Source organism: Rhopilema esculentum, chromosome 3 (assembly GCF_057945365.1).
Source record: "Rhopilema esculentum isolate cy_ngs chromosome 3, ASM5794536v1, whole genome shotgun sequence".
NCBI lineage: Eukaryota > Metazoa > Cnidaria > Scyphozoa > Rhizostomeae > Rhizostomatidae > Rhopilema > Rhopilema esculentum.
Genome location: NC_142817.1, coordinates 634,510 through 651,151, shown reverse-complemented (window position 1 = coordinate 651,151; position 16,642 = coordinate 634,510). Strand labels below are relative to the sequence as shown.

Genomic DNA, 16,642 nt, shown 5'->3' with positions numbered 1-16,642 from the left:
GTCTGATCGAGCAAGAGATTCATAATGGCAGACTGTAACCAACACATGCTGGGGGAACATGGTGAAGTTGCATGATCTGTAAGAAGTACAAATTAACGATGACGGAAACAAGGAATGACATAATATGGGTTGGCAGTGAACTCGGATACTTGAAAACAATATCTGCTGATACAGGAGTTGTGATGAATTATGGTGAGGCGGGAGAGCTTGGACGAAAGAATGCGCCTAGCTCACTGCTATGGAAAGACTCGCAGGAGCAAGAACTGTTTGTTGGTAAAGATAGCGGCACAGTTCAAATTTTTTCATGCAAGTCACTAACTTATAGTTTGCCAGAGCTGGTCTGCGGAAGCAGCCCAATTAGAGGAATTGGGTGTTTTGAAGAAAAGGTATTTGCTTGCACGGAGAAAGGTTACTTCAAATGCTGGAATGGAAACGAAATAATTTTGGAGAAATGTGTCGGTAACGATGTTAGAAAGTTAAAACAAATTACTTTAAACCAAGGTATATTTGCAACTGGGGGCAAAGAAAATGATTTGAAGGTTTTTGATTTAAACAAGTTTGGAAAGCCAATATTTGCAGCTAAAAATGTAAAGAACGATTCTTTGGATTTACGTCAGCCAGTATGGATCAATGACATCTGCTTCTTAGGTAATGACGAATCCAAGATTGTTGTTGCCACAGGATACCATAGTATAAAGATATATGACACAAAAAAGCAAAGAAGACCTATATCTGTTGTTGAATGGGAGTCATATCCTATAACTGCTCTTTCAGTTGCAGCCAATAGCAATGATATCATAGTGGGAAATACCTTTGGCAGTATGGCATCAATTGATATTAGGAATAACAGAATAAGTGGAACATACAAAGGGGCAGCTGGAAGTATATCCTCTATTGACTGTCATATACAGCAAGATTTAGTAGCATCAGTTGGTTTAGACAGATTTCTAAGGATATATAACATAAAGACTAGAAGTTTGTTACAGAAGCATTACCTGAAGTCTCAACTGTCTTCAGTTCTTTTGTCAATGAAAAACTATACTGGAGAACTTTCTGCAAGCGACATAAAAGAAGAAAAACAGAAAATTCAAACAAAAGACCGTGAAGACATAAGGGAACAAAATGACATGCTCTGGAACCAAATGGCAGTTGCAACTGATGAGGTACCAACAAAGAAAAGGAAGGCAAATGAAAAGGGTAGCAAAAGGGATAAAACCAAAATACAACTAAAGTAGTAGTGTGAAGCAAAATATTGGGCCATAATTGCTAACAAGATTCAGTATTGTTGTAAATGATTGTAGTCAAGTCAGCAAGATCAATCAACTCAGTTACATCTATCTTTTTTTGTTTTGAAATATTGCTTGATAATTATCTTGGAATGTCTGAGCACTAGAATTTTACCGTTTACTTCCTGTATTCATAGCTATGTTTACATTGCAATATAAGAAATCGTCAGAAATTTAGTAGCAACAACTGCTGCAAAACCTTTGTCTTGTTTGTCATTCTTACTGTTTTCACTTTGATTTTTAACAAATTATTAAAGAAGTACACTTGTCTCATTATTTGGTAAAATTAGGTTAAACAGACTTTGAAATTATTGTTTTTTTTCTTCAAGAATTCTTTTATGAACCACTGAGTCACAAAAGTTTATTTGACAAATCTGGGAAATTTCTAAGAAAATTGGCCTTAATGTCTGGCACCAGATGTATCTTGACAAAGATTTAGAGAAAAAGCTTTTAGTCTGCAAAAACTGGCAAAAGTTTCAACATCCCTTTCCCCCCACCAGATCTTTCAATTTGACTAAACCTTCCTGAAAAGGGCTCACAATTATATGATTGTTTCATTTCATATGAATAAAAAATTTCAACAAAATATTTACAAAGTACATCTCTTTAATAGAAGGTTGATTATCCATGTTAACAAACCTCAGAATAAGAACAAGTCATTGAAACTACAAGGAAGAAATTGTTGAAAAACTATTTTATCAGTTTCAAAAGGCAACATTGCTTTCATGAAATGTTGAATACAGGCTTTTGTAAAGGGAAGTGTCATTTCAATTATAAATCACTGCAAAAACGTTTTCAGAAATAACATTTCATGAAAGCAAAGTTTGGCGTGACTTCCCAGAAAAGTCATCAAAAGGCAATAAAAAATTTGTCATCTCTATGCCTAAAACTATTCAGTTCTATCTATTCTATTGCAGCAGCTCATTCTGAATTCCATGTTTTTGAGGTAGCTCAAAGTAAAGAATTAAAGAAAAACAGAAAAGTACTACTTGCAACACAATTATCAATATCCCCTCCCCCCTTCAACTGCAAAAGAAAAAATCTGCCTATGGGCCCAAGGGCAGCTGCCCCCTTCTTGGTGGGCCTTCTTGTATGGAAGTGTAGTGTCAATGTGCGGCATGCTTTGAGCTTTGACGTTTTTACCATGTAACCTAAAAGAACAACACTCTGCAGCACTCACCCACAAGAATAGACAATGTTTTGGTTGCTCTTTCTTGCCAATACACATACACACTTCTATAATTGGTTGGTATATGTTAAGATTCTCTATCAATGGCTGCAGCATTACAGGTGACATTAAAAAAGGCATCATATTGTTTCATAAACACTTTATCTTCATACAATTTGTCTAAGGATATAAATGTATCAATAATATAAAACAGCCATATTTCTTAGTGACTTTGATTTAACGATACAAGGCAGCAGGTGGTTTCCATCTGAAAATACCAGTCTGTCTAGAATAAGTTTTATCACACATCAATTCTGGTTCTTGGGAAAGTAACTTAAATGAACTATGTCAGCTATGTGGTTGAGCACCGTTTAAACATCAGTGATCACCAGTGAAACAAGGAAAGTAAGTTTTTAACTCACTGCAGTAGAATAGTCGCTGCCACAATGCCAACTCATACTACCACTTGAAACGTCAATGTGCGTATAATTTACTTTCGCACGAGGAATGTTTGGAAATATAAGCAATTGAAATTCCCATCATTTGTAATAAGAGATGCAATAAACAAACTGCATTGTGGGATTCAGAGGTAGTAGGGGGGACATTGTGACAGCAGAGCCTTTATCAAAAAGTGTAAGCTTGATCATAAAATCAAAATTTCTAAGCATTAAATTTATTGAAAGACCCAAATCATAAATATGCATGAACAACAGATTATTTACTTTTATAAATAACAAAAAATAAGCTAAGGACATGCAGCAGGAAGATATATCAAATATTGAACATAGAAAATTAAGACGAAATCTTTTGGTCCTGGCAACCAAAAGAGAAGTTCTCTTCTTAGGTGAAGCAGAATTCCTGTGTTCATATTTTGGGCCTTGTTGTTTCGCAAATGTATAAATATAGTCTGCAGAGTTACAGATTATTCGTCCTTAGGGTCATTAAATCATAAGAAACAAAATAGTTTTCATAAGATAAGGTTTTAGCTGGGGCACCTTTATGTTCATGTTTTGTTGTATGAAAGTTCATCGAATTTTTAAAATAGTTTCACGAATGGCAATGGCCATACGAAAATAAATGAGAACATAACGAAGCCAGCTGACTGGCTTAATAGAGGCTTTGATGGGAAAACGGCTCTTTCTCATCAAGGGAGGCAACCTGGAGAAGGAACAAATCTAAGCTAGGGCTCTAACTTGATAGTAATTGGTGGGGATTTGTTTTAACAAGCACCTTCTAAATAAAAACGATATCACAGTATCAGAAGTAGTTCAACGCACTCACTACAAAGTCTGTTCTTACTTATGCTATGTTTGGCTGACATTTCCTTACTAATGCAAAACCCTATTAAATCAACTCGTATAAAGTAAAACGAGACAAAAAGGCGTTCGAAACCCTGCACAAATAAATGGTGCACTTATAACCCTAAGCAAAATAATTAAACTGCTAGTTCTAACGGGATAACATTACTTTGCTTCTGTATACCTATGGCTAAATGTGAAGATTTTGCATAATCACGCTTGTTCCAACTGGCCTGTGTATGATCAACATTTTAATATATCATGAAAACACTGCTCCTCAAGGATTGGCAAACACGCTGTACTGTTTACAAGACGATTAAAAACGTGAAGAAATTACATCTGGTTGCTCATCTCATTTTGATCGAGTGACATAAGCAGACGGTCTTTTTTGTCTGCAGTTGGGTCAGGCCACAGGAAAAGATACCAATGTGCTGCCTATGAAGTTCCTGTCACACTTGGTAGAGAGCCCAAGTTTAATATATTTTCAAACAATGACTACTTTTCTGATAAGGTTAACTTGCAAGGCACTGTGTGGCTTTTTCAACAAGAGTTGCAATCTTAATTCAAACATAACAAATATCTAGCCACCTAAAGGTCTTTGGAAATGTGATCCAAACCTCTATTTAATGAAGAGAACAAGGATAAGAGCTCGTCCAAATTTTGATATGAGTGTACGAAATTTAGCAAAAAATCTACGTGTATAGTATTTCAAAAAGGCAATTAAAAACAGATAGCTAGATTTTTTCTTAGCCCCCCCTCCCCCCTGTCAAAACATATCTGATTCATTTACAAAAGGGTCAATTTAGTTTTCAATACACATTTTCCCTTTTGATGCAAGGTGCCTTAAAATGTTGAAAAATTGCTGGGGCCTATTACTAAATACTACATATTTTCTTTATAGTTTCAAAAATCCAATTTTGCTTACTAGACCCAAAATACAATTTGACTTTCAGGTGTCTCCTCACAGGGGAACTGATTTCAATGGCAAAACTCACTCGATATGAAATGAGCTGAAAAATAATTTAATGATAAAAATTTTCAGCACTAATGCAATTTGTTTTTGCAGTTCCATTGAGAGGCTGTTTGCCATATTGATACTGTGTCAATACCTATGAAAAAGAAACGACAGCAGATTAGAAAAGAAAATTCGAATTTCAAGCAATGAAAGCGGCTGGGTTGCAGTGATCAGAGCATTAACGAATTGTTGATTAATTTAGGCATCAACCTGTTTCATTACTTCCAAAGATTACTTCCATAGCTATGACGCATTCTGATAAAAACAGTTAAGCTATGCAAAACCAAGCGAGTGATATCAAAGCAAGAGTGAGATGTTGATGCATTTTAGAAGTCCAAACATTCAGATGGTTCAAAGCGTAATTTTTGAGTCAGCAAGCAATGTTTCCGAGTAATGAGAGAAAAACATGAGTGGCAGAAGTAGCAATGATAGTCTAGTTCTAAACTTTACATGGCTATCCGTTTTGAAAGACTGGAATCAAAATGAAAAATTATCACATGGCATAACATTTAGAAGACTTGCAAATGAAGACTGCGAAAATTCGAACCTGTAGTAATGCGGTTTGAACGGCCCGGTCTTCGAAACTCCCATATACTTGGCTTGGTCTTCGCTAAGTTCGGTGAGATGGGCATCAAATGCGGGCAAGTGAAGATTTGCCACATATTCATCTGAGGAAAGAATTCCCATCTGCTTAATAAACTTCGTTTTATGAAGCAGTGTATCGATGCATTTCTTATTCATTCTCCAAACAATTCCATAGGGTATTAAAGCTGTGCACATAAAGCAGACTACCTTGGTCTTGGCTATTTTAACTGTTACTTGGGCCCAGCTTGGCCCAAGCTAGTGAAGACATGGGAAACCTGGGCTCTGAGCCTAGCCCAGGTTAGATGGCCCGGGTTCTGAGGGAGACCAGGCCCAGGCCGAGCCTAGGCAGTGTGGATAGAAAATTGGGCCAGGACTCAATTTCTCTAGAGCCAATTCGTAAAAACAGTGAAACTGCGCGCCGTGTTTTGTTTGCTTTCATAGAAAATTGTCAAAACTCGAATATACAACTGGAAGTATTCTAAAAAAGACTGATCAAAGATTCAACAATTCTTCACAACCGATCGAAGAGCCTTGGTTAGGATGATTTTGAATATTTCTTCCAAAACAAAGCTTCCTTTAACGTTTTTATCGTTTCAGAAAATTATGCCCGCTTAACTGCAAAATTTCGTTCTGAAAAGTACTCTAAAACCATTATTATAAATTTTTTTTCGATGGAAAGATAACCAAAACCTTCATTGAGTCTGCTCAAAAACAAGAGACTAGGGTCCAGCCCGGGTTTATGCCGACACTACCGCTTTCTACAACTGGGGAATTCCTGGGCTAATTTAGCCTTGGTCGAGCCTAGACTAGTTTCGGTTGAATGAACAGGGCATTTAGAGACACACTATCAATCTGTAAACTGCTTACCCATTTTCTTTGGCAGCAAATAAACATCATTTTGGTACCGCCCTGGAGGCGCCCTGAATAGCTCGATTAGAGCAATGGCTTGTGTTGTTGCTGTTATTGAGACAACAAACGATGGAACACTGGAACAGCTTAAATTTACTAGTCGACCCTGAAAAAAGAAAACCAAGAGCGTCATTATATGATAATAAACAAAATTTTCTACGTAATTTGCAAAAAAAATACAATTGCCATTGTACATGTTTGAATATCTCAGCCAAAGAATGCTGATTATTCATCATATAAACTAACTGAAAGCAATTTTCATTAAACATGCAAGAAGACCATCATTGCGGAAGTGATCTGAAGCATATGAAGATTAAAACAAAACAAAAGTTTTGGGCGTGTAAAACCGAAGGTGCCAAACCTCTGCCAGCAGAGTGATCCGTTTGCCATCAGGCCAGATTATGTGGTCTACTTGTGATCTCACCTTCTCCCAGGTTAAATCAGGCGACCTTAGACTTGCCTAAGGCGGAAAAACTGAATGAAAGAACAAACACTAATGCAAGATTATGTGGCTATTTCTAATACTTTTGAAAGCTGAGAACTCCAATTGATCTAATATCTTAAGTAGAATTTTTCAGCCAGTTTTAATACTTTGATCCAATTTGCAATTTGCAAAGACCTCAGCAACCATAATAACGACAAAGGAACAGAATGAAACAACAAAAAACTGCTGGGATTTTGCTAAAGGTCATATCTTGAACCATTAAACTGATGAAAATAAATCATATTTCATTTTGGTTGAAATTACTTCATTTTGTCTCTAGTGTAATCGCTTTCAATTTTATACTGCAACCCTGCGGCATTTTTTGTCACATTACTCTCTAAATTCTTATCAAGCCAGCTAGACTGGGTTCACTAAGGCCAGAAATAAATACAACTAAACAAAATTTCAAAAATGACGTCAAGGACCAAAGTCAAGTTGGCATTGTTTTAAAATTAAAATACGATTTCAATTTTTACCAAAATTAATATTTTAATAGTGATTGTGATATTCAAAATATGATTCTGTGCTATTTTGTTTCTTGTAATTATGATATTGTTGTGTATCATCTATTAGTGAATTTCAAGAACTATCTCATATTTTTGTCAGATTCAGGAAAGGAAATAAATTGAAACGAGTTGAGTTCAAAAATATAGCGACAGAGGATAAGAGCCTCTCCAGTCAAAACTCTTTTTTTAACTTTACTCATTACGGCAATCGAATTCAATTACGCGGAAAGGGATTTTCGTTTTGCTTATCCTATGACGCAATTTTTATTTCAAAGTCTATTTTGAAGCTAGTCCCAAAAATTCCAGAGTTGACTCAGTTACAATAAGGCTACCCTTGTAAGCAACAAATGCTACAACTTTGCATCAAGGCAGTGCATTTGGTAAAGAAGATGCAGTAAAACTTTGACCAATTAGCTTGAATACTTACAACATCAATCTCTGTGTTTGAATGCCCCATGTTGCAGACGATACATCCATTTTTTAATCTATCTAGATGCTCCTTCCTTACCACGTGTTTGTTGCCTGAAATTAATTCGAGGGCTTAATTGCTATCTTGAAAAAGAACACCGTTTAAAATGAAAAAATAAAACGCAACTATGCCTGGCAGGAATTTCAAGAAAGAAATGGAAAGATTCGGTGGAAAGAAACCAGGGTGCCCCTCAATTCACAAAGCAATCATCGCAAAAAGAGTACCGAGCTGTATTGTTTACAAATATGACACTCATCATCTGTTTCTGAAAAAAAGTCAATGTGGTGAGGAATATAACATCTATCACCGTAAGATAAATGGAAAAAAAGACAACAAAAATCTACCTGTGCACGTGACCAAAATATCAACCTGCTTGATGACTTCTTCCATTCTGACGACACGAAACCCATCCATGCTGCAAAGATTCACCACAGAAATGATACAACTAATACAAGGCCAATATGGAGTAAACAAATAATACCAGTAATAAGAGACGAATATGAGCTTAAATAATTTAAATTTCCACTCACCAAGCCTGTAGGGCACAAATTGGATCGATTTCTGCAACAAAAACGATAGCACCAAGACCCTTCAAAGCTTGACAACAACCTTTACCAACCTACGATTAACGTAATTATGTCAGTTATCTCAAATCCTAATAGAAATTGTACTTTTGAAAAAGCAAAAAAGAAGGGGTTTAAAAGAAATTTAATCTGGAAGTTTGTGGCATGACTCAAAAGACCAAGTGAGGCCTGACATGCGAGTAACATCGCAATTCGTAAACATAAGAGTCTGAAAAGAAATATATGCAAGCAGTCAACACACGGAGAAAGTAAGGCGAGGAAGAATATTTAAGGCTTACTTCGCCAAACCCGCAAACAAGGACTTGTTTCCCACCAAACATGATGTCTGTTGTTCGTTTTAAACTACAAAAAAATACAAAGTATTAATTTTTCTAAAGAAAAAAATTGATCATTCTCTAGATAAAAACTCAAAATTTTTCTTTAATGAAGCACGGTCTGTCTAAATTGAGTTGGCATAAATTAAGGGAACATTTAAATTTGATTAGATTTCAGCGTAAACGGTACAACGAGAAGTCTTAAATTTAGATAATTGTTACTGCTATAAGCAAGTGCATGCCAATTTATACAAAAGGGATTCGAAAACAGATTCGAGAAGACAAAGGACACCTACCTATCTAAAATTGACTCTCTACAGCAATACAGATTATCAAATTTGGTCTGCAAGAAAATTATATAACAGAGTCAAGCTACAGTAATACCCTTAATAAGCTAGGGGCAAAAATGGGAGATGATAATGGGAGATGTTTTTATGTTCGCTAAATGTTTATCGCCTAAAAATATCGACGAATTTTGAAAAGAATAGATTATTTTAAGTTGTTTGATTTGAGGGTACGACCGATTAATGGAAATTCAATTATACATTTACAGGCTTAAGCTACGTAATGTTGACATGTCTCTTATTGTTAATTAAATATTTATAATATATAGATCTATAACCGAAATTTCCCTCAATCTAACACAACATATCACGATGGCTTAAAAAATAACGAACTAAAAGTCAACATACACTTTGCATAAAAATAAATCCATTTACAAGCAGATCAAAACTTAGCTATTAATTAATGCTTTTACAAAAGTTTTGAACAAAGACATTAAAAGAATCCATAAACATAATGCGGAAATTAAATCAAATTTCAATAAAACTTAGCTATTTAATTTGAAAAAATTCAAAATCAAATTTGAGTAATTCCGAAAAATCTAAATTGAAAAAATCATACAAAATATATTGCAAAAGTAAGACTGTATGTAGTAGAGTGCAGATTAATAAAACTCACTTTGGTAACGGAGTCATTTACGTTCATGGCAGGAACAGTCAGCTTTCCAGCTTTTGACAGTTGATATAACCTAAACACAGAACAGTGTAAAAAAGCTGCTTAAAAGAGTAGCGTAAAAACAACAGAATTACATCAAAACAACTGGAAGGGAAGTAATACTAATCAACTGAAAGGCTCGTGCAAGATTGACAAATAATAAATAGCTAATAAATTTTTCAGAAACCAGTCTCGTTAAATAGTTGACGCAGAGGAATATGTTAAAGTATTAAAACTGTTTGATATTATCACGCTTGAAAGTACTTCTGATGAACATTCATCAGGATTCAATATTAATGATGCTTAATAATACCTAGTAAACGAAAAATGTAAGGGTGAAATGTGCAAAAACAAACCTATGAACTCCAGTGACACTTTCTTCCACAATTCCTTTCAAATGGTTAAAAGCTTGAGGAAACTTCTTAAGCATTAAATGGGTTGAATCACCACCATCGTCAAGAATCTTGAAAAACAAGGCATCTCAAAATATAATTCCATGCTTTCTGCCCTTTGCATGATATTTGCTGTTAGTTCGTTTCTGTTGCGGAGGACCTTTGCACATTCAGAAACGATAAATTAACGTATTGAATTGTTGATTAGTTTATATAAACGCCGTAACTCAGTCTTGTTTTGTAATCAGTTTTGCATATAATTCATGATTTTGTGAAGTTTTGTATACAATTTTTTAAGATACATTTGGAAACAAATTTTAACTAGGTTAAGGAACACCTTGGCCTAAGCACTTAACGGTAACATTTTTAAAAACCCCAACTTTTAATTTTCGTTCCCGTTACAAAGCGAGAGTTTTTTTGATAAACTCATTTTCATAAAACATTTTTAACAAAGAACGATTAAATTCTCATTCGCCTTTGTAGAAACACGGCTATTGGGAACGGGGTAATGCTTTTACGAGCTTCTGCATACAAATTACGATAAATACCAAGTTTGGTGTCCAGCTAGGTGCCTGCATGCATTTTTCTATGCACCACCAAAAGTCATCCTCTGTCTCTCCTTTCCATGCGAAAACTGGATAACCTACAGAAAAATCACATGGAGAATAAATTAAAGCATAAAGATAATTGTAAGTTACAATAAGCTTGTTGCCATCAAGTTGATAAACCCAAATAAATCACACGGCCTTTATTTACAAATTACAACAAGAGATCATGTTAGTAGCACTTTTGCCATAAGTGCTTGAACAGGATGCATGGGTAAAAGAAGATAATCATAAATGATAAAATATAGGCCAACATGGTAAAAAGTATTGGGACATGGAAGAAAGGGCCATTTTGGTAGTACAAATGGGCCAAAATTCAGAAGGAATTGTTTCTTAGCAAGCAATTCACAGTAAAGGTTGTTCAAGAAATAAAAAAATGTACAACTGACCTGCCTCAGCTAATGCTGCCGCCACTTCATTCTAGAAAAATATTATCAGTGCTTTATGAGTGACAAAATGATTGGCAACCAGTGACAAAATGATTGGCAACAAATGACAAGATGATTGGCAACCAATGACAAATGATTAGCAACCAGTGACAAAATGATTGGCAACCAGTGACAAAATGATTAGCAACCAGTGACAAAATGATTGGCAACCAATGACAAAATGATTAGCAACCAATGACAAAATGATTAACAACCAGTGACAAAATGATTAGCAACCAGTGACAAAATGATTGGCAACCAGTGACAAAATGATTGGCAACCAGTGACAAAATGATTGGCAACCAGTGACAAAATGATTGGCAACCAGTGACAAAATGATTGGCAACCAATGACAAAATGATTGGCAACCAGTGACAAAATGATTAGCAACTAGTGACAAAAATGGTTGGCAACCCATGACAAAAATGAAAAGTATGATTTTCTTGTAAATTTTAAAGAGTTAAGTTACCAATAATGTAATTGCTCAACAAACGTTTGTATGATGGGCAATGTGTGTTAAGTCTGGCTAGAGAAGAATGGGTTAAGGAAGAATGGGTAAGGAAGAATGGGCAAGGAAGAATGGGTAAGGAAAAATGGGCAAGGAAGAATGGGCAAGGAAGAATGGGCAAGGAAGAATGGGCAAGGAAGAATGGGCAAGGAAGAATGGGTAAGGAAGAATGGGCAAGGATAAATGGGCAAGGAAGAATGGGTAAGGAAAAAAAAGTATAGCGTCACAGCGTCATACCTGTGTGGAATATATATTGCAAGCACACCATCTCACTTGAGCGCCTAATGCCGACAGGGTTTCCAAAAGAACCTGTTATAAAGTGTCAATATTCATATATTCATACTTCTTTATTAAAATCATCGATGCTTGAAAACAATTATGGGTAGCTAGAAGATTCTGACTTCATTAGTTTGATCACCTGTTCTGCGCTTGTTTACAAGTTTCATTATTCAGTAGGACAATTTTGACAATGTTTTTTGAAGATGGCTCAGTAGTGAGGGTCGCGGACTACAAATCCAAGGGTCTGTATTTCGAGTCCCTGACATGACCAAACTTATTCAAAGTGAAAGGAGTTGCTATCTCTTTGCAATTCGATTCGTTGGAATCCCGTGGTTTGGTCACACCGAGAGGAATAATTAGCATAGCTTCTAATTTTCATAAAAATACCTTCGGATGCTAGGTAGAAACAAAAACATAAGTTATTTTGATGTTTGGAGTGCCAGATGTTTGTTACAAGTTTTATCAGGTGTACTTTGTGACATCAAAACGCCTTCTCGCTTGAAATCGAGTTCTTTTTCCCGAAAGTAGAAAAAGCGAATCAAAAATTCTATACAGTTTTGGCGATGGCTACTTTGTAATCTGAAGTATTAATTTGATTGTAAGGAGTGGCTATACTGTGATGGGGGCATTAAAATATAACTACACAATTTTTAAACTGTGAAAGTAGATTCTACAAATTAAGTGAATTAAGTAGATTCTATAAATACAGGCAACATTATTTTATATAAATTAAGCATCTAACAACTTAGTTGGAAAATGGAGCGCTTGCAAGAAAAATTAGAAAACATAAGAATTATCTACAAAATATTGACTGAGTAAAAGGTACTCACAGCAGCTTGTGCAGTTATGTGCGTACATCCAACGATTTTTGCCCCTTCCAATGGTTTTTCGTTCATGTTGCGTTTTCTAAGAAGCATCAAACCAGGCATTTCTGTGAAAAAGGTCAAATTACAATAAAAGGAAAATCCCAAGTATAAGCGTATTGTGGAGAGGGATAAGAAGGCAAATGTTGGCAGCTTAACGAAAAAGTAAATTTGCCTTTGGGTATCTTGGTCAGTCTAAGTAGCGGGTGGAAGTGGCTGAGAAACGGGCATAACCGATGTGAGGGGAGATAAAATGTAGGTGGCTGGTTTGTGGGTAGTTTTTTGGGCAGTTGAAGTGAGTGTAGTTAATTTGAGGGTAGCTGGCGCAAGAGGAGCTGGTGCGAGGGTAGCTGATGTAGGGGGTAGTTGATGTAGGGGTAGTTGATGTAGAGGTAGCTGATGTAGGGGTAGTTGATGTAGAGGTAGCTGATGAAGGGGTAGTTGATATAGGGGTAGTTGATGTAGGAGTAGCTGATGTAGGGGTAGTTGATGTAGGAGTAGCTGATGTATGGGTAGTTGATGTGGGGGTAATTGATGTAGGGGTAGTTGATGTAGGAGTAACTGATGTAGGGGTAGTTGATGTAGGGGTAATTGATGTAGGGGTAGTTGATGTAGGGGTAGTTGATGTAGGAGTAACTGATGTAGGGGTAGTTGATGTAGGGGTAGTTGATGTAGGAGTAACTGATGTAGGGGTAGTTGATGTAGGGGTAGTTGATGTAGGAGTAACTGATGTAGGGGTAGTTGATATAGGGGTAGCTGATGTAGGGGTAGTTGATGAAGGGGTAGCTGATGTAGGGGTAGTTGATGTAGGAGTAGCTGATGTAGGGGTAGTTGATATAGGGGTAGCTGATGTAGGGGTAGTTGATGAAGGGGTAGCTGATGTAGGGGTAGTTGATGAAGAGGGTAGCTGATATATGGGTAGCTGATGAAGTGGTAGTTGATGTAAGGGTAGTTGATTTAGGGGTGGCCAACATCATTTGTCCTGTAGAAGTCGTAGATGATGTTGGGGAACAGATATCAGAATAGTTGATGTGGGGTGTATGAAGAGATGGTAGCTGTTGCAAGGGCAAATGATGCGGGGTAGCTGTAACAGGGGTAGCTTAGGAAAAAAACTAGAGTGGTTAGCTGAAGTGGGGATTAGCAATAAGGACGATATTTATTACAAATCTCAAGTTGATTTTTCTAGTTGTTTGAATGTATTTCAAGGTTACCTGCTAAATAAAACTTACCGCAACAATACTATGCAGCTGTGTGTTATGAAAGGAATTCAAATAAGGGAAACATACATTGGTTCTTGCTTCTAGCATCTGATGGTTTTAATTACATGGAAACGAATAAATATTTACGTGTTGCCATGAGAGCAAAGTCGAACAGTGATTTAGACAACAGTGATGACGGGCAAAAACCTGGCAAGCAGATCAATGTTCTTAACATCTAATTCACATAGGACATTTGCTCAAAGCATACCAAAGCCGTTTTCCTATTCCATTACCTCACTATGTTTTATTTACAAAAAAGAAAGTGACGGCAGATTGGTGAAAGAAGAAGAATTCAAGGCACTATTTCCCATCACTCAACCGTTCATTATAAACAATAATACTGCAGTACATTCGAAACTAAGAATTATTAGCCACAGTGAATTTACGTGTGTTTATAGTTGTCTGTTTTCGGCGCGTTGTGGTGTTCCTTATTTGCAACATTCTCTATCGAATTTTCGCTGCGAGAATTCCATCGAGCGGAGCCCGTCGAGAAGCATGCTACTGCGACCTTCCCTTAGAGTTCTAAAATGTGACGTCACCAAAAACCTATTTTTAAACTTTTGAATTTTAACCACAAAACATTAAAGATCACAATGAAATACTTCCAAACATGCAAAATTAGTCAAATACGTCTCAAATCGGTTGAGAAATTGCCAATGTAAACTTTAAAGTTTACTAACGAATCACTGTTATTTTGGCTCTGTTCATAAAGTTATGAACAGCGACCAAAATACAGAGGTTTGATGGGGAAAGAGCCAATCCAATACACATGTGGCCATTTCTCAGTCAATTCAGAACACATTTGACTGATTTTGCACATTTAGTGGTATTTTATGATGCCCTTTCAGGTTATCGGATCCAAATTCGAAAATTCTAAAAATATATATTTTTTTGACGTCATCACTTCAGAACTTTATTGGAAAATAACAATAGCCTATTTTGCAATGCAACAAAAAGGAGTGCCTTCAAGTATCAAATGGTTTAATTATACCAAAGTAATTTCATATGAGCAATATAAGGGCCACCAGCCCCCAAAATAGGCTATACAATTAGCCATTTGATTTTTCTATCAAAGATAAATATTTGGTTACTAGGCTATTTGCTAATTTGATCATGCAGATTGATACAAGTAACAATGCAGCAAAATAAACAGGGCATTAAGCTTTCGTAGGATGCTTTTTTCAGTCACATGAAAATTTTTCAGCACTGACTGTGTTGAAAATGATAAAAATATTTTCTCTCCATGTTTGTGAGGGATGAGAATTACATAAAGCACGTAGCGCATCAAAAGTTTTTTCAGGTGAAATCGCATGGGTAGAAAGAATGTCAATGACCGGGCCTTTGACCGGACCCTTCAATTCTTCAACCCGGACCCATTAATAGAGAATGTTCCCTGTTGTATCCTATGACGGTATTCGAGCCCAGTCAAAGATTTTGGCCTTCAAACACTGCAAATAGGGTCATTTGCCGTTTTTCAGGAGGCCATAACTTCTCTTAGAGACCCTGAGATGACTTCAACACCGGACCATTTCTAAAGGATCATTTAAATGATAATTTCAGCCACGGCCGAGTTCAAAACGGCCTGAGTTTCAACTCCGTTTACAGTGAAAGCAGGCGTCTCAGCTCCGGCTAAATCTCATGTAAACGGCTTCTGAATGGCAAAATAGACAGGGAACATCCTTTCTCCGTGAATGTTACCGTTTGGATGGCTTTAAAATAAAATTCACTGGCAAAAATTGATACAAGCTATGCAGGCGGCTTTATAATTCAACTTGCCGAACGGAAAGCTTACTTATTTCAGAATAATTGTTAGATTAAGAATTCTAAAAGAATAAATGACTCTTTATTTAATACTGAGATGTTTGGAAGAAAGCAGTTGGTACAGATAGCCAGTTTTCTAATGCAGGCACCTTAGGGGAAAGTCTGGAATGTTAACGCTTAAACATCACAGGCGGTCGTTAATCATGTTTTAGAATGCAGATGGGTTTATATTAGCTTGAGGCACTAAGATTAACGCGTTTATCTTTATACTGGCATAACTCCAACGAAATGCAATAAAAAATGGTTTTAGGATCTTTTAAAGCTAAGCCGCGCTAATAAAATCGCATTGACTGTGTTTGTTTTGCCTCAAGGCAGCGTCCATTACAACAAATATACGAGCTTCCCAGTCCATTTACACAAAAAACTCATTTCCTTTTGGCCTGTGAATGAGAAAGAGTGTCTGTTCGAAAGCGAAGTGACATAACCTTGCCTATCCTTGACAAGAAAAAGCCAATTTTCTATTGGAAATGCAATGATCTCAGAAGGACTGAGGCTATTCCTTTACTACTTTCTCTATTTTTCTAAATCTTTTGTGGAAAGTCCTGTTAAAACTCTTTAATAACGAAACTTTATCAGCTCACATGCTCAAAGCTCACGTGAATAAAGAACCCCAGTAGGTTTTCGTGAAAGAATCAACCAAACCAGATTTACATTTTTTTTCTATAGGAACAACTTTACACAAACGGTCAAAAGGTAAGACCAAATTAAAAACATATTGCTGCTATTTCGGTTAATTTCCAAACTTGTCACCAAAGAGAGGATGTCCCACTCACTTTTTTGGCAAATGAGGCCTGAACACCTCCTTAGAGCACAATAGCTAGCAATTGCAATTCTTACTTCTAATAATTTATAAACAAATTAAGATCAATCTTG

At 36.2% G+C, this 16,642-nt stretch overlaps 2 protein-coding genes across 5 annotated transcripts in view; one reads left to right on the top strand and one right to left on the bottom strand.

Moving 5' to 3' along the window:
- Positions 1–2: 2 nt before the first annotated feature.
- LOC135692484 (WD repeat-containing protein 74) lies at positions 3–1,594 on the top strand. The gene has a single exon (XM_065210621.2). The coding sequence runs from the start codon at positions 72–74 to the stop codon at positions 1,233–1,235; it is 1,164 nt and encodes a 387-aa protein (XP_065066693.2). The 5' UTR covers positions 3–71; the 3' UTR covers positions 1,236–1,594.
- A 1,005-nt stretch (positions 1,595–2,599) lies between these two features.
- Positions 2,600–16,642, bottom strand: part of LOC135692478 (S-adenosylhomocysteine hydrolase-like protein 2) — a 39,616-nt gene continuing 25,573 nt past the window's right edge. For all 4 annotated transcript variants that reach the window (XM_065210612.2, XM_065210613.2, XM_065210614.2 and 1 more), the window contains 15 exons: positions 12,657–12,757; positions 11,785–11,856; positions 11,001–11,031; positions 10,555–10,649; positions 9,971–10,077; positions 9,579–9,648; positions 8,915–8,961; positions 8,583–8,646; positions 8,251–8,339; positions 8,065–8,135; positions 7,679–7,773; positions 6,623–6,721; positions 6,220–6,367; positions 5,315–5,435; positions 2,600–4,861 (listed from right to left, as the gene is read on the bottom strand). In XM_065210612.2, coding sequence (XP_065066684.1) covers positions 4,855–4,861; positions 5,315–5,435; positions 6,220–6,367; positions 6,623–6,721; positions 7,679–7,773; positions 8,065–8,135; positions 8,251–8,339; positions 8,583–8,646; positions 8,915–8,961; positions 9,579–9,648; positions 9,971–10,077; positions 10,555–10,649; positions 11,001–11,031; positions 11,785–11,856; positions 12,657–12,757 — 1,217 coding nt within the window. In that variant the 3' untranslated portion in view covers positions 2,600–4,854. The remainder of the gene's footprint in view (positions 4,862–5,314; positions 5,436–6,219; positions 6,368–6,622; positions 6,722–7,678; positions 7,774–8,064; positions 8,136–8,250; positions 8,340–8,582; positions 8,647–8,914; positions 8,962–9,578; positions 9,649–9,970; positions 10,078–10,554; positions 10,650–11,000; positions 11,032–11,784; positions 11,857–12,656; positions 12,758–16,642) is intronic.

Coding starts and splice junctions, on each gene's coding strand:
- LOC135692484 (XM_065210621.2), top strand. CDS start 72: ATGATCTGTAAGAAGTACAAATTAACGATGACGGAAACAAGGAATGAC.